The 17503-nt window shown below is 49.6% G+C and overlaps 1 protein-coding gene across 5 annotated transcripts in view; it reads right to left on the bottom strand.

Annotated features, from left to right (window-relative positions):
* LOC135240343 (protein TANC1-like) overlaps positions 1–17503 on the bottom strand; it is a 133888-nt gene that overhangs the window by 100691 nt on the left and 15694 nt on the right. For all 5 annotated transcript variants that reach the window (XM_064309699.1, XM_064309700.1, XM_064309701.1 and 2 more), the window contains exon 2: positions 8454–8546. In XM_064309699.1, coding sequence (XP_064165769.1) covers positions 8454–8514 — 61 coding nt within the window. In that variant the 5' untranslated portion in view covers positions 8515–8546. The remainder of the gene's footprint in view (positions 1–8453; positions 8547–17503) is intronic.

The raw sequence follows: 17503 nt of genomic DNA, 5'->3' as shown, positions 1-17503 counted from the left end.
CAAAAATAAAAAAAGACAAGGTACACGTTTAACTCCGGACACAATGTAACACATTTAAAGCAGAAATAACAGATGGTGAAGAATAAGAGGAGAAGAATGAAGACAGAGAAACAGGAAGATGTTGATGCTGGAAGATGACGGACTGAAACGATTGTTCCTCTGCGGCCAGGCGAAGGATTCCCCAGAGCGCTGGAGGGCGTGAGCAGAGACGCTCCGCCCCTCTCCCGGCTGTCTCCGTAATCACAGCCCTGCGTCAATCTCTCTGAGCGCTGGACGTCCGGCGGCCCCGGGCCGGCCCGATTTACATCTCCCAGGGGCCCGGCTGTCTGCCCCGCGGCCCGGAGGCCGGGCCTCCGTCACCCGCGGCGTCACCGAGCGCTCGCAACGCGCGGCTGGCCCGGTGCACCATGGGAGATCGCGCTCGGCCGTGTCGAGCAGGTACCGGAGCATGCACGCACGCGTCCGTCTGAGCGAGCACAGTCCGCGTAGGGCAGTGTGGCGGCGATGGGGGGTGGTGGGGTGGTGGGGGGCCCTGGTGCCGGGGGTGGGTTTTGGGGGGGTCGGGGGTATCACTTAAGAAATAGCATGTTGCTTTCAGCCTGAAACATCCTGGTGTCGTTTAGCTTAACGCACCTCGTGATCAAGGGGGTCGGGGACAGTCTCGTGGGGCACCGCACCCAAACCTGCTCATTTGGGGAGCGGAATTACAGTCCCCGGCCAATCTCACCGTCTGACGCTCCGCCAGGGGGGGAAATTTCTCTTTCAAGTTCGGAAACGTGGGACCGTTTTTTTGCCTCGACGTTAAAAAAAAACACAGTTTCCTGGTCCACGGCCCCCGGCCCCGCTCTTACCGTGTAAACAGCCCCTGCCGGGCCCAAATACCTTCGCCGGCTGCGTTTACTCCCCGCGGCCACGCCCTGCCGGCGAGGCTGTCCTCTGACCGCGCTGTGACCGCAGCAGACCCCGAGAGGAGCGCGTGCGCTGCCTGCTCAGGACAGTCCCCGAACCACACCGCGTCTCTGCGAGAGCGGGGGATTGTGGGAGGTTTTCCCTGAGAAAGCCGCCGCGGCGGTGGACTCCACACACGGCGGGAGAGCAGAGCCTTACCGCCGCAGCGGCAGGGGGGGTAACACGGCCGGCCCAACGTTCCGACCGACCGCACCTGCGTCCGGGGGATGAAAGGGGTCTCTGTGGAAGCTCCGGGCGTCGCCCAGCCCCCCGCATCACGCTGTCCCGCTCACCTGTAGCAGGACGCACCTTAAAGACCACGCGCGCTCTGCCTCTGGAAGGGGTGAGCCCGGAGAGCGAGCGGTCAGTGATGGAGCGTTACGCTGAAACAAAGCGCTTTTAAACAAACTGCAGCCAGCTGACCCACTAAGCCACGGTGACAGCTGACCGAGGGGGGAGAAATCCAGAAAAACAGGCCTTCTGGGTGGATTAGTCCTCCCCGGCTGTTTAATATTTCAGCAGAGGTTATGTTTTCGCGCGGAGCGCTGCAAGATTTACTGCAGAGTCGTATGAAGGGAGGACTCAAATTCTTCCCATAGCTCTGTAAGAAACAGTTTGGGAAAATTACCTTGATGAATATCGTTTGGCCCGTAATTATCGCATTATTAAATCTAAACGTCAGGTGGCTCAGAGAAAATCTACATCCCGTTGACATTTCGCCTAAATTTCAATTACTCAGATTTACATGTTTCGCTCGATCGTACCGCGAACCTCTGAAAAGAGTCTAACCAAAAATACGCATCAACAATTTCATTATTTTCTAAACTATTTTATTAATGCTCCGTTTAGCCTCGACTGACTGCTTACCTGCTGCTCTGCTCTGCTCACAGAACTCCCTTAACAAACCACTGCATATGCTTTTAATGAGAAATGTTTTCATGCATATTTATGCTCTCGCTCTGTTTGGATACCAGACCAGAACAGGAAGGAGAGCGGTCCAGATGAACGTCTGCAGACAGCGGCAGCCCCAGAGGGAGAGAGGGGGGAAAGACGAGCCGCAGCAGGAGCGCTGGGCTGTTTTAATACCAGCAGCGGGGCCAATGAAATCTGCCCCCTCCTTTAGTGACGGCACCACCGGGCCCCTGTCGCTGTTTCTCTCGGCTTCGGATTCTCAGGGTCGCCCGGGGGGGGCCTGTGGTCCGGTACCCCCTCACCCCCCCGATAATCCGATTCCTCCGCTGTCTGGCATTGCGCCCGCGAACTGACTCCTCTGTCCGGCGGGATAAAGGCATCCCCGTCGGGCCAGCCTGTACCAGCACCCCCCACAGCTGAGACAACAATGAACCCCCCCCCCACACACACACACACACCCCCGGGACACCCCCCAAAACCTGACAGTCACTCAGAGCCCGGCACAGTAATCTTTGTGCAGGGCGGTCAGCACCGGCACTCGATATGAATCCGCCGCCCCAGCAACTCATGAGAGCCGACGCCCTTCGTTTTTAACGCTACCGCGCGCGGGCGCTCAGAGAGGCCGTAAGGGCGCGACGCGTGACGTTAATCCCTCAAACACACCCGTACCTGCTCCCCGATAAGTCACTCCTAACGGCCCCAACGACCCGCGGCCAACGGAAAACAACGCGGCCATAAATCCCGCCTCCCAATTATTTTTCTTCTCATCTCGAAAAAAAAACAAAAAAAACAAAAAAAGGCCCTCGACCGGCTCGCGCCCTTCGGACGGCGCTTTGAAGAGGCGGGGGGGGGCGACCCCCACGGCTCCGGCGCTTTGAAGGGGGGGGGGGTGGGGGGCGCCGTCCGTCCGTCCGTCCGTCTCCCCGCGCAGCCGCCGCGGCCGGGCTTAATAAGATCAGCGAGACTTCAAATGATCCGCGCGCCAATTACCGCTCGGTTTGATGTGCGGCGCGGCCCCGGCTGCGCTTCGGCGCTGCGGCTCGTTTAAAAAAACAGCGGGCGGAAAGCCGCGCCCCCCCCCATGCCTTTGGTCTCCGTGGTTTCCCGAGCCGAGGTGCGATAATTACCCTCCGTCCAGGCTCGTCCAGGCCGAGGCGTCGAATACCAAATGCGTACGGGCGAGTTAGCGCGACGGTGCCGTCGACGGTTCGGCAAGGCGAGGTTAATACGTACCGTAAAACCACGAGCGGATCGTCGCGCTACTCCCTCTAATCTACTGTAAACACGGGATCTGATCCGGTTCCTTACGGCTCGCGCTGCGTTGTGTGCGCTGCGTCTTAAACCACGCCCGGCTTAAGCATGTTCTATGGATGTTTTTACGGGGTTTTCAGAACCCGGCGCGTGCGCGGCGGAGGACGCTAATCCACTAACGCGCGCGGTGAAGCACCGGCCTGATCCCGCGCGCGGAGGGAGGCGGAGCTAATCGCTTCACACGGAGAGGAACCACGGAAGAGGGGCGGGGTGCCTCAAACGAAAAGGACGGCTGTGTGTGCCAGGAGCGGTCGGCAGAGGGGCAGGCTCTGGGGTGGCGGGGATTGGGGGGGTAGACTGGGCGAGCGGTGCGGGCAGCTCTACGGGGCTACACGGCTCCTGGGGTACGGCTCCCCAGGGCGGGGCCCCAGGGGTCATGAGCTCCAGCTGGGAGGCGGTGGGGTCCGGCGAGCACGCTCCCTCTCGCATGCGTTTTTAAAGATTCCGCTGGAGAGTGACGGACAGCTGAACCCGAACCGTACCGCGGTGCGGCAAAACCCTGCAGCTCGCGGCCGAGGTGGCGAAACCAGTTCAGTGTAATGAGACGCTGAGAGTGAAGCGTTTCCGTCCAACCGCGAGCGCGACGAGTACGGTCTGTGAGATCATTGTGGTTAGCAACACGAGATACTAGTTTTGTGTACGTAGGAAGACAGAGATAGAGAAAATGGATAAAATGGCGAAGGGAACAGGGGAAGGAGGGAGCGAATAAGAAACTTAAGGCCTTTCAGCCATTCAGGGAGGGCTGAGAAGGTAAACGGTCCATTGGAAGGAGAGATTTATGGAAGTAACAACAAACACTGAACTCCCCTGATGGAATCCTTATCACCAATCACACGGTGCCAAGACTTTGGCGTTCCTGGATTTTGTTCTGTACGCGGCCGCACCAGATCTCAATCAGCAACGCTACAAGGCCGTAAGACACCACTGACAAAAAGGGGATTAACGCTCCGCCTCCTACAGCAGGGGGCATCGCCGTACCAACGGGTGCCAGGGCCCAGCCCTCCCTCCGCAGCTGTTTCCCTTTAACTCCGCTGCACTCAGTCGCACTCAAAATGGAGGGAGCCCTCCATCCACTCGCAGAGGGGGCAGGATAGGAAAGCCAGGGCCTCTGCTATAAATGGACCTCCATCCAGAAAATGAGTACTGCAGGCAAACAGTCCTGAGGGAGGAAGGGAACCTGCCCCCCACACACAGACGGAGCGGAGACTTTCCAGGGAGGGAAAACACATGTACACACACACACACACACACGTACACGTACACACACACACACACAAACGCACATAAGCTTGCTTGGTCACACAAGCTCACTCACAGGCACACACACACACACACACACGGACACGCATGAACCCATGCACACACACCTGCGCGTGTACACACGTATGCTCACACACACACGCATGCGGATGCACACACAAGTACAAACACACATGTGCACGCACACACACACACACACACACACGCACAGGTTCACACTAAAACATACAATTCATAACACTTGACAGTCGCACTCAAAACCAACTGCTAGTGCTTTAAACTTCAGGAACAAGTGATTTGTCAGCCACCACTGACACAAAACGACAGACATAACAGATGTGAACATCTCCTATTTCCTCAGGGCCACTTCAGCTAAATCTTTCCTAAGTTCACATCAGGCAGTACAGCCCCTTTATGTACACAACTCAATTTCCTTCCATGTCCCCTGTGAACTTTCACTAACCTGTGAACAACCAGGGCTGATTTCAATTGCATCAAAATTCATTCATTGAAAATTGCCCCTGAAATTCTATGCTATGATTTTCCAAATGAACAAACTGAATTTCAGTTAATTTCCTGAATTGACCGAAATCGAATGGAACTGACCCCAACTCCGCGACCAATCAGCCAATACTGCACTCCAGAAAGAAAAACATTGCAGTACTGTAGTTTTGCATCCTAAATATTAATACTTCACCTCAGGGCTGCAGGGCTTTCCGTTTGAATAGCTGCATTATTCCTGCAGTACCTTGTGGCTTCACCCCAAAATATCTGAAGGCACCAAGGCACGAGGGGGGCCTTCAGAACGCTGCTCTTTATAAAAGCATTCCGATCAAAGCAATCAAAGGTCAGAGGTCAGCGCTACCACTTCCGGAATGTCGAACAGCAGAAGCGAAGTAAAAACAACAAAGCCTATTTTTAAAAGATATCAAAATGGCCGCCTCCGCACACAGAAGCCGAAGGAAGCGGAGGAGGAGGAGGAGGGCGGGAAAAGGAGGAGAGGGAGAAGCGGCGATTGGTGGGTTCCCGCGACTTTGCTGCGGCGTCTGGCATGAGGACCGAGTTTCCGTGGCTTCTTTTAGCTCTCCTCCCGGCAAAAAAACCCGCATTCTTACGAGGAACACATGCTATCTTGCAATTATGCGAGGATCAGGGCTTTTTCTTCCAGGATTATTTTCCATTACATATCCCAGTGCTGTTTTAAACCCTCTTTACAGTTTAGCTCACTGCTCTTCTCTTTCTGAGGAGGAAACTCTTTTCTTCTTTCCCAGATCTTTGCCTTAAAGTAAGAAAATTAAATTGGAATGCCCTGTTAAGTAACCGCGGCACCTCGACGAAACGACATCAAGATTAAAAGATTCTCCTGCTTGGCAGATCAGAGCACTGGTTAACTATTGATGAAAACCATTTCTCCTTGGGTCTGTCTGGTCTTGCTTCACGCAAGGACACGATACACTTTGTGCTTGAGAAGCATATTTCATACGAAACAAACCCAACAAGGGATTTAAGCGCTGTCTCTGTCCTCCATCATCTGAGCGGATCACGAAATGCTTTTTTTCTTCTCAAAACAGAAGCTGAATTTAATATTTCATGTGCAATATGTTACAATCCGGGCACGTAACGCATAGGAAATTCTGCAGCATGTCCAATTTGAGGAACATCCAGCAGGAGTTTGGTTTTATCTCCCTCTTTCCATTCCTCACAGACGAGACATTGATTTTTACAAACAAGCAGTGAAAAGCCATGAGAAACAATGGCAGGAACAGTGTCACATGTACTCAAATTAACTTAGTGATGTGTAATGGGCCTGTATTCTAAAAATGCTCTTATGGACATGACAAAGCATTTTGTAGGTCAAGATGTTTTCTCATTCAGACTTGGCGTTGAGTGCAGAGTGACACACTTTCCTTGAAGAGAGCGAGCACAAAGCTGAGGATGAGAAATGAGATTTTTATAAATGGGGCTAATTGGACTGGTTCTCCTAATATCAACCAGGGACGGGGAAAGCAGTTTTCGGTTTCGCCTGAATGGCTGACGTGTATTTGAGCAGAACTGGAAAACGTGATGCAGTTCTGAAACAGGCCAAACCACAGGCAGCAAACCCAAAGTTTAAAGATTTTCCCTTCGTGCCATAAAAATCCAACCGTCATGGTGACCTTGTGTCCATGACAGTGTGATCATGCAACCACCGCATCACCGACTGTGGCAGCTCTTAACCGCCGACAGGGGTTTCATCACCAGGCAACAGAGGGGCGTGGCGTAGTCATTGGATACCTCAATTCCACAGAAACAGGCAGAAAAATGGGGAGGACCCTGTCACTTCTAACTGTGAATAAACAACAAGTCCAACCAGATATTTTCTGAATGACTCCCACTGACAATGGAGCGCACAAACACTGACTGGAGTAATCGCCTACAGGACAGAGCAATCCATAAATCAGGATTCACTCACATTCTGTATATTTCTGCCAGTAGAAAAAAAAAAACATGAAAGTCTAAATAAAGTCCCTTTTATCAGTGAAGAAGAAACTCTGGGCAGACATGTGTTTCTGTATTTGAGTATTTGGTGCATTAAATCCCCAGTAAATTTAAAATGGAAAACTTCATCCTATCTGAAATGGCGGTTTGTAAGCCTGGAAGTAAATCTCTCCCACAGTAATAAAATGCGTCTGCATCCTCGCCAGGAGGCATCTCCAACTGCGAGACGCCGAGATGGTGTTAGAGTGGTAGCCGCTGTCTGTCTGTGCAGGCCGGCCGGTTTATTGGCTGTTCGGGCTGTGCAGGCTTGCCGGTTTATTGGTTGTTAACGGTGTTGACGGAGACAAGTCCCAGCTTGACCGGGACGTGCGCCGACAGGACAAAAGAAGCGGCAATATTCATACTGCGCGCAAGGTGTGTGCCGGGAGTGGCACTCCAGGTAACACGACTGTAACCCTGATAAGCACGGCTTACAGGACTTCTTATTGGTACTGGGATTGAGTCAGAGAGCAGAGATGAAGCCAAACACAACACACACAGAACACACACACAAAAACACACTCACACACACACATAGACAGCACACACAAAACACACACACGCACATATACACACACACACACACACAGCACACACACACACACTCTGTCTTGCCAAACTTATCTAGCCAAACACTTCACACGGGGAATGACTCCATTAGATCACTCCTCTCCTATGGAAAGTGAGGTTGTCAGGGGGAAACTATGCTCGGCCATTTTATCAGCAGCGGCCTGACTCACCGAAGACACGCCTGCCAAGCACAGCACTTGAGCTACTGTCACATTTACACAGCTTCAGCTGAGGAAAAGGCAACTCCATTTCACCTCTGAAAAGCAGCCTGTTTCTACCGTGTCAGCACTTCGCTTGAGTACGAGAGAGGTGAGTCGCTAAACTGGAGCCTGCTGGGGTGCGAAAGAACTCATCTGACTTTACAGCTTTCACTCGATGCTAATATCTGCTACTCTGAATATGTTACCGCCTTAACTACTCAATTACTATAGACGACTCCTCATTACCACAGAAACAACCCATAAACTAAGAGAAGCCAATTCTACCACAATGACCCCAGTTCTTGTGGTAACTCATTTCCCCACAGACCAGATAAGATAAAATCTAAGTGCACACAGGAAAGAAACCACCAGTTTCCTCTGCATCTCGCAACTAATGCACACAAGTACATCCGCCATTTTACCAATAAACCACATGAAAAGTACAAATAGCGGAGCGGGGGACATGTGATTCAGAGTTAATGGAAAGCATGTTGACTTTGGTCAAACTGTAATCTGAGCTTTTCCTGCACAGATAAACAGCAGACGGGGAAGTGGAGGAGAAGGAGGGGGGGGAGCGGGAGGGGCCTATGGGACCTTTTTTTCCTTTCGCAAGTGGGCGTAGGGGCGGAGCAAAACAGCGAAACCACGTGACGTGCGCTACGGCGGTCAAAGACGGGTCATCCGCATGGAGCGATCTTATCAGAGCCGCTCGCGGGCGAAGCGGACTACACGTACCAGAGTCCTTCTTGCTCCCCTTGCCCCCTTCTCGGCTCTTCTTCAACACTGCCTTGAACATGGTCCGGGTTCCTGCAGTTCCTCTCCCTCCGCCTGCGAAAAAACAAATATGAGAAAACATTTTCTTTAAAACAATACAGGAAGTGTTCACAAAAAAAAAACCCCACGGAGGATGACAACACATCCTGCCTTTCGGACAATGCCCCGCCTGACATCGCGTTCGGAATTTCCCAACAGTTCCCTCCCGGACCTTACAAGTCATCTCTAGCGGGCCGGTGTGGAAAGAACGTTCCCGTATTCGAAGAGAAAAGGGACGAGGTCTCGCCATTTTGTGACGCGGGGAAGCGCTATTGTAGGATTCTTGACATTCCACATCCAATTGACGCTAAGTGGGTGAACTTGGGCTTTTCAAGTAGATTATGTTCAGAGACCTAGACACTTAATGCATTTTCTTTACTGTAGGAGTGTCAACGTAGCTGACAGTAACGGGTGCTTATTATGAGAGCAGGGTTACAGTGATAATGCAAGGGTAAGAGGAAAGCAGGAAAGCTTCAGGCCTGTGAATATTACAGGAAGCACGAGAAAGGCTGTGCTTGAAGGAATAAAAAAAATCCCAGCAGCACTTTGGTACTGCTTACTAATGTCAACAGAACACAAGTTCTTCACACTTTTCCCCCAGGGGCTCAATGAAAAGCATCGCTGTTAAAAACCAGGTTTGTGAATATGTCAAACGGCGGGGGGGGGGGGGGGGGGGGGCGGGAACACAGGCCCCCTGGCAGCCGGTTCGGCAGTGACTCAGCATTCGCTGATGGGGCGACGCTTTGCCGCGGGTCACCAGCGACTGAATCACAGAGCAGTCGCACGGCCGGGACAACAGGCTACCAAGCGCACCGCCCCCAAAACAAAGGGGCGCCCATTTTGGCTCTTCGCTTAGGAAAAACTCTCGCCCCAAATGCGGACAGTTCTACACCGAATCAATTCTGGTTGAGCACCGCCATTCATGAAAACAGCGACATCAGGTTGTGGCAGCCACCAGAAATTAAGCAAGGGAACTCTCTGGTACACCAAAACCTCAAATCCATTAAGAAATGACCTCTTTTTTGAGTTTCAAAGGTGAAATGGGGTGCTCACTCGGGTTGTGTGGTAAGTAACGGAAGCAGGTCTTCCCTTTGGAGCACCTCTTCCCCACCACCAGTTCGGGAGGACCTACTCCGGACCACGGTGGTGCTACTCGACATCCTAAACATGCATAAAGCTCATAGTCGTCCATTGGTGGAGCGAGGTGGTACGAGATGCACTTATGACGGCTTCCGTCGATGGGAGCAACTATTCGTGTATCAATGAGACGTAACTGATAGAGTAACTTATCATAACAACGGGGTTAATAGTTTGGTAGACAGTTTCAATAATGTGCCCTTAAAGAGCATTCACCATACAACAATTTTGCCCAAAAACATTGAAACCTCTTTGTAAAAGAAATCAACTGGAGCAGAAAAGTTAGTCGTAGAGCAAATAAGCAGTCTTTCGATTTTACTCCAAAACCTTAAAAAATCCTTGTTGGGCAATTGCCGTTACCATTACCATGACCACACACGTTCACAGGCTGACAAAACGGGATTTAAACAGGGTGGAAGGATGCCACGGTGAAGAGAATGAACATACTACTTCGAGCTGATGTGGTGGCACAGCGCAGGCTGAATATACAGCTACACCTCCAGCGTACCAACAACTGCTCCCTCGAAGGGAACATTAAAGGGAGACAGCACGGCTAAACTGCCAGCAGCCTTCAGAGATAATAAGACAGAAACAGCCCCGTTCACTGCTCGGCCGCTGCACCTTTCAATTCCTCTCCACTGGCAGGGGAAAAAAAGCTTCCGTAAGAGCAGCATAATGGGATATTTAATAGCGTTGAAGGGGCGCTCTGTGTCGAGGACAAAGCTGTGTGTTAAAAGCACGGTTCGCTGTTCATAATATTATCGCGGAGAGATAAAAAAACACAGAGAACAAATAGCCAAAATCATTTGTAAGCAGAGCTGAATTTTGCAGACGCAAACTGAATTTAGGGGATTTATGGAAAATGGATTCATGTGCCAGGTGTATGCACGATTCAGGAAAAGGTAGTGATCTCTGAAACAACAATCTACACCTGACCATTAACACTCAGTCTGTTGTTGACCCAGTGGACAGGCCTGAAGAAGACAGAAAGTGAGACGAGAAGCCAGGCAGATGCTGGGCTTTCTTACACCGTTATGCGTGTAGGAGATGTTCTCACTCCAGGAAACCTGCACAGCATACATTTTTACTCCTCATCGATTTATCTGGCTGTATATTTGCTGAGGGGACGGTGCAGGTATGTGCTATTTCCAAACTACTGGGAGAACAGGTTTGTTTATTTTGAGTGGGGATTATCTGAAATCACGCAGGGTCTTTGTATGAAATTCCCTTCCAAGCCCGGACTACAGAGATCAGAACAAGCCGACAGAGAGGAGGGGTCCGCAAGAACCAGGACCGGTCCTTCTGCATGCCTCAGAGAACAGTCTGGGCCAAGAGTGACTGTAAAGCTAACCCCCCCTTCCCCCAAAAAAAGAAAAAAAATTCACCAGAAAAACTGCCAAGCGCTTGCTTGTAATACAATGGAACAAAAAGATCCTCACTTGAAAGTGGCAGTTGTGAAAGCCAGCGAAGGAAAGCTTAAGAAAGGAGTGCAGGTGTTGAGGGAGAGTAAACGTGCAGGCCCAGGCCGCATTTTCAGCGTCGTCCACTAAAACACGAATAACGGCGTGCGTTTCCTTTAGAGACCAGCCAACGCAAAACGCATCGTGCCGTAATCACATCGTGATTCATTTCAATTCACTGTGCAGTGCCAAACAACATCTGCTGGAGGACAACGCAGTCTGAACTTTCAGTGCGTGTGTGCATGGAGTACGTTTTCATCACAAAGCTTATCACCGCAATAATATTCTGAATGTTTAATGAAGATGTATTTATCGCTAAAAAGGGCAGAGTTCTAAAATGCACTCGAATGCCTAAAACCACTAATCTCTCGCCAAACTATTCTGAGCAAACGGAGAGAGTCCAAGCTTGTCCACAAAACTGCCACATGCCCTTAAACAGCAAACACAAAAGGCCTGTCAATCTGCCAGTATTGCTAATATGCGAATATCGTTGCCGTTAACTACGAACTGACAAACTAACCAATATGTCAGTGCTGTGGCAGTTGGTCAGCAAAACAGAATGACCTCACTTTCAAAGAAAGAGAAAGAGCAAACGAAAGAGGGAGGGAAAGTTCCACTGTGCATTCCACACTGTCCCACTGCCACATCCTCAGTAAAGTCACAGCGAAATGGCAGCCGTTACCCAGAGCCATTACAATCCCCTTTTCAAAAAGGCAGTCAGACCTCTGCTAATAGCGCTATTGCACACAGCGGATTGGAGCTTCACGTTCCCACATAACAGATGAATGGGCCAGACTCATTCTGTTGTGTTTCGGCACCTGGGAAAGTCACACAGTGGTGACCATATCCGGCTTCCTCATCCCCTTTCCAGAAAACAAAAAAAGTAAAAAAAAAAAAATAAAAAAAAAAAAGCACTTCCACCGGCTTTGTAGTTATTTTAGGTAGTCTACATCCAGCCTACCACTGCCTGTGGGATGGCAGCTCCACCTCTATACTAAAGAGTGCAGGAACACTGGTGTGTGATGTCACAAATACAAACAACAGGCAGTTAGCTTCATTTGGTTAGGCTACTATGTAGACGCTACCAAAATAGGATGGGAGTCGGGCTGTCCCCTCCAAATCCCGGCGCCATAGCCCATCATTTCAGGTAAAGAGTGGAGGGAAGGGGATAGGGGGAAGGGGAAAAAAACTATGTTATAAAAATGCTGCTCAAACTCAAAAAGGGATTATCGACCATCTATTCCACTCACAAATGTTTCTGCTCCTGCCATTACCAGCTTTCTAAAACTAAGACCTTTACAGCTAGGCCTATAGTATTACCACTCTTCACAAGCACACCTGGGCCTGATACGCAGTCTACATTTGATCAGGAAATGCAATGAAAATATATTTATATTCTTTTCTCCTGAAAGTAGCGATCTTGCCTATTTAAAATTTGTATTTTAAAACCTCTCTTGAAACCTATTTCTGAACCCTGAAATAAACAGCCCAGCAAAGCTGTTTTACTCCCATTGACTATTATAATAACATTTGCAAGCGCATGGATATTTCCATTATCAGTGACAATTTGACATGGTGTAATCTGCACTAACACTCTGATCTACTAGTACAATCGTAAATTGTGCCACTAGAATACATCCTCTTTCACAGTGTTGTAAAACTGGTCTTGTACACCCTAAATGATCGAGTAACCCATAATCCACGGCCTGTTCTCACCATTGTGGGAGCGGTCCGCTGGCACTCGCGAGTTAGCCTTTCCTGCGCGGTGGTCAAAAGAATGCGGGCCGCGCTCCACCTCGTTAAACAATAAACAGAGCCCGACTTAATTAAGGCGAAACGACGCCGGAGTCGCTCCCTCGCTCCGCGGCGGCGGCCAAAGCGGTCTCCCCTTCGCGCTCGCGATGCGCGAACGAGGCAGAGCTAATCGCTTCACCCCCGAAGACGCCGCACGTGCCTGCCATTCCCGGCTCGATTCTTCATCCTCATAATGTTTTCATAGCGTCAGCTGCTCCAGCTCTGGGCTCACAGAAAGTAGGACTCGGCCCATATGACCGTTTGCCAGCCAAGCCGTGCCAACGGACAGCTTTTCACCGCTCGCCGAGGCCAGCCGCGACCAGTAACGACTTCTTCCACTCGCCTGTCGGTGAAGTCGGTTTGAAATTGAGTTGAACAGGCGCGGTGGTCAGTGTGATTGTTTTTCTTGTGTGTTTTTCCTACTAGAATTTACTGGATATTTCAAACATATTTAATGAGTTGGACTTCTTAGATCCCCCCCCCCCCAAAAAAAAACTAATGATTGAAAAATAATGAATGTCGATTAATATCAGCCTATCAGGCTGTACATCAGGTTAATGTAATCCGTAATGTAGCCTACTCCATATCGGCAAGGTCAAGTAAAGTGGACAAGCTCTTATTTTCATGTCTGAGGCAGGCCTATAGTTTACATAGGAGATGACTGATGACTCAACAATAACCGTCATTTAGCATCAAGCAACTCGTGTCCATCAGCCCGGCTTCCTGTGAGCCACTCCGACTTCGCCCCCACTTCCCTGGCAGTGAACCAGCACATTTTTCCCACAATTCTGCACAACCTCCTTTTTTCCCCCTTCTCGTGCATTTTCTGCCTAAATAAGGCAATTCCAATAAGAAAAATGAGGAAGCATCAAAGCCATGGCATGTCATCAGTACAGTACATCTCTTTAAAAAGACATTTAAGAAGCATGCTAGGGGGCTTGACTTTCCAGGAACAGGACTGCATCGCAGAAATGAACATTTTACACGCAACAAAAGAACAGAGACTTCATCAATCAGAAGATTACCAAATAGTCAATATTAGCTGGAATGCATGCAGGCATTTTCGATGCTGAAGCGTGATGCTGGGCGACTTTGTGTCATTGTGGCTTTTTAAGGGAATTCAAAGCGAGGGGCCAAGCTAAAAATACACACAAGCAGACACATGCCGTTGTCCTGGTGAATCCAGCTGGGGAGCGTCCAACCTCCCGAAAGCCAGCTGGAAGTGGAAGCGGCCATGTTGAAACGCTTAGCAGCAGCGAGGGACCGAATGAGCCGGGCTGCGCGTAGCATTCACATTCACCTGCACACCAGCAGAGTCCCGCCACCGTAAACTAAAGAGCTCAAATCCGCAGGCCAATTTGGAGACGCCGTGAGAAATGGGACAGGTAGGCGATTTAAAAAAAAAAAAACTTTATTTAGACGGCACGGTGAGAGAACATGAACACAAGTGGAGCAGCCACGTTAAGACCAATCGGCACTTTTCAGAGAGTGGAAAAGCTTTAAACAGTTTAGTCGCTAGGCCTACCGCTAACTGCACCTGCCGACTGTGAGGCGGTCGGACAGATAGCCTATAATCAGCTCGCGTTTAAATCGGCCGACAGAAATACAGTCCTTTATCTCCTGCACAGAGTCCCCGGTCTCGAATGCTTCGCATAGCTACAGAGGCAAGGCGAGGGCCAATCTGTCAATAAAGCGCACTCTGGTTAAAGATGTGCGTCATCAAGTGTCCACTTGTGTAGCTACGCTCGGGAACCAAACCAAAACAAACTGCAGTTAACCTCTTTTACTCTCGCCATTGGTATCCCCAATACCAATTCACGACACTGACTGACTTTCCTTAGTCTGACAGGAAAATCATCACCCAGTTGACTTCCAGGTGGAGGGTGTGGCTTCCATAAGCAAGCACTTGCCTGCACAATAATTGTTCCACTTTAAAGAGACCACATCCTCTGCTTTCAAGGCCCGAACTTCAAAAATAGGCCCGTGCGCCATAAAGAAATGCGGCTTCTTTTCATTTTCTCTCCATTCACAGCTGCCAAGGCAAACGCTGCAGAGCAGGCGCGCGAGCTGTGCCGGAACTTGCCGGATTTAAGGACACTCAGACGCTGAAGTGAGACAGAGTGACAGTATGTCAGCCTGAAGATTTCTTCATCTGAAAATGCAACCAACGCAACCAATAATGTGATTCCATCCTAGTGGACTAAATGTGCAGCTGATCATCTACCCAAACTCCCAAAAGTGCTTCAAGCAATTAACCTCATTAAACATTTAAAACGTTCAAAACTGAACTGTGAGCTCAACAGAAAACAAAAAAACACAAAGAATACCCAGTGGGATTCAGGTTTCTCAGTTCGGGTCTATTCAAAATTGAAATCACTACCAAACGGTGAACCGTAGTTCTGACGTTCATACTGAGCTGAAGAACAAGAGGACACTTTATTCTGGCAAGTAAGGATCTGTTCCTGGTTGATGCGCCCATCGAAGGCAAACCTCCAGTGGGAGGAGCCAAGTTTTAATCAAACCCAGTCCTGACAGTAAAAGACGAAAGCAGATGCAAGCAATTACTCCATCCCACACATTCCTCACAACTGAAACAGCGTAGTCAGGGCAACAGGACGGGCCCTGATAGAGACCACCGATAACTCCTGCAAATAACCTGACTTACTCGATAGACCGAACGTTCTGTTATGTTTTCCGACATTCCCTTGATTGAGCAGGAAGTTCACTCCGAAAGGGACGCTACGCTTTGCAGCAGGCCTTGGGATATGTTCCGTAGGCCTGTCGCGGGTGCGCTTATGTTGGCTCTCCCAGGCTGGCGCAGGCTAACGTATTGCGACAGGTTTAAAGTTTGTAACTGGCCACAGTACTGAGGCCGTGCACAATCGCCCCCTCGGTCGCCATGCCTGTGACTTGCTCTTCAATAAGCTGACCGTGTACCGCCGCATACGTTTAAACCAGCTTTAAACTAGCCGTTTAAGCAATTCAAAAAATGAGACCAAATTGACATTGAGACATTTCATCAGCATAACAAAAACAAAACCAAAAATAAAACTTAAAGGGGAAGCATTGGAAGGCCAATTTAGAAAAGAAAACTAACTGATATTCTAACCAGTTAGGCCTAACTGCTGGTTTGATTTGTTCTTAAATTAAACCAAGGATTGTATCTGTAAAATGAGAACAGCCTGCTTTTTTTATTCATATTGGTGTATTATCATATCACTTTCAGAGTTACTAAGTTTGAACCGACCCTCATTCCAGCTGCACTTGTATTTCAGTTAACTGGAGTTCAAACTACGTCCCCGCACCCGCAAATTAGCCTCAATCAGTCGACATTCAGCTTCTGCCTGCTTTTGAGGAAATGGGACAATCAGGAGGTCTTTGGAAGAATAGGGCTCCTAAATCACATGACTTGTCAGTACTTTGTAAATGCGTTCCAATTAGTGGTGAAACACGCGAGTACTTAATGAGGCACAGACGGCATGCGTGGCAAGCAGAAGACATGATCTGACTCCCCTGACATCTGATCCTAAAGTTAATCAAACCATTGTGTGACTCTCAAAAGAACAAAGACACTGCAATAAAAAGATAAGCTATTAAACACACACACACACACACGCACACACACACCAAAAAAAAGCTTTGTAGGAAAATCTCAAGAACCCAGTGAGCTTTATCTCACCGATATTTTGAAAAGATTGCTCCCCCGGGATCATTTATTTCTGGGCAGTATCTCGTCAGAGCGGCAGACCCCATTAAAGCGGCCCTGTATCAGCTCAAAGCTGTCTGTGGCCTTCCATGACAGCCTGTCAGATCTCCGTAGAGAAACAGGATTGAGGAGCAGCGACTCCGCATCCAGTCCCGATCTGGAGTAGCTACTGTGAGCCAAGCACCACCCCAAAGATCAGTGGCATTAAGGACACTCTTCAGAAATGACAGACAGACACGCACGCGCGCACGCACGCACACACAGCCGGCTATCTGTCTGTCACACAACAATATCTTTAAAGTCTAACAGTGGCGCAAATTTGGAAAACGCCTAATCGAACATTTATAATCCATCACGGCAAGGTGTTAGATTATGAGCTCTATTGTCCAGAATCAATGGCGCATGGCACGTGGACACACTGGGTCGCGGCTAGAGAATTTAGGTATTTTCATGACCAGAAGCGAGGAGCGCACAGTTCAGAAAAAGTGGCTCGAGAGGAAAATGGGCTGGATTAGGCTGAATACATTATCAGTGCGAGTGTTGAAGCTGGATTCAATCATAGCCAATCAAATGCCCTGTTTTCATTCCCTTCAAGAACGGTGTAGGCTACTTTGCGCCCCACCGTACTGTCAAGGGAAGATCAGAATAATGCCAATGGCGATGAGGACGGGTTGGTAATATTTCCATTAGGAATGTATAGCCTACAGGCTACGTGGATAGCATGACCTACCGATAAACTTTATTTTAGGCTGCCTAATGGTATAAACTCCTGCCAAAACAATAACACGGCTTATGGTTTATGGGTCTCTTTGAAATCGAATGCCTCCACGAGCACAGCACGGACCTTGGCCTCCTTATTTTGCCCAGGCAATGGG

Source organism: Anguilla rostrata, chromosome 15 (genome assembly GCF_018555375.3).
Source record: "Anguilla rostrata isolate EN2019 chromosome 15, ASM1855537v3, whole genome shotgun sequence".
In the NCBI taxonomy this organism is placed as follows: domain Eukaryota; kingdom Metazoa; phylum Chordata; class Actinopteri; order Anguilliformes; family Anguillidae; genus Anguilla; species Anguilla rostrata.
This window is presented reverse-complemented; position numbering and strand designations above follow the sequence as displayed.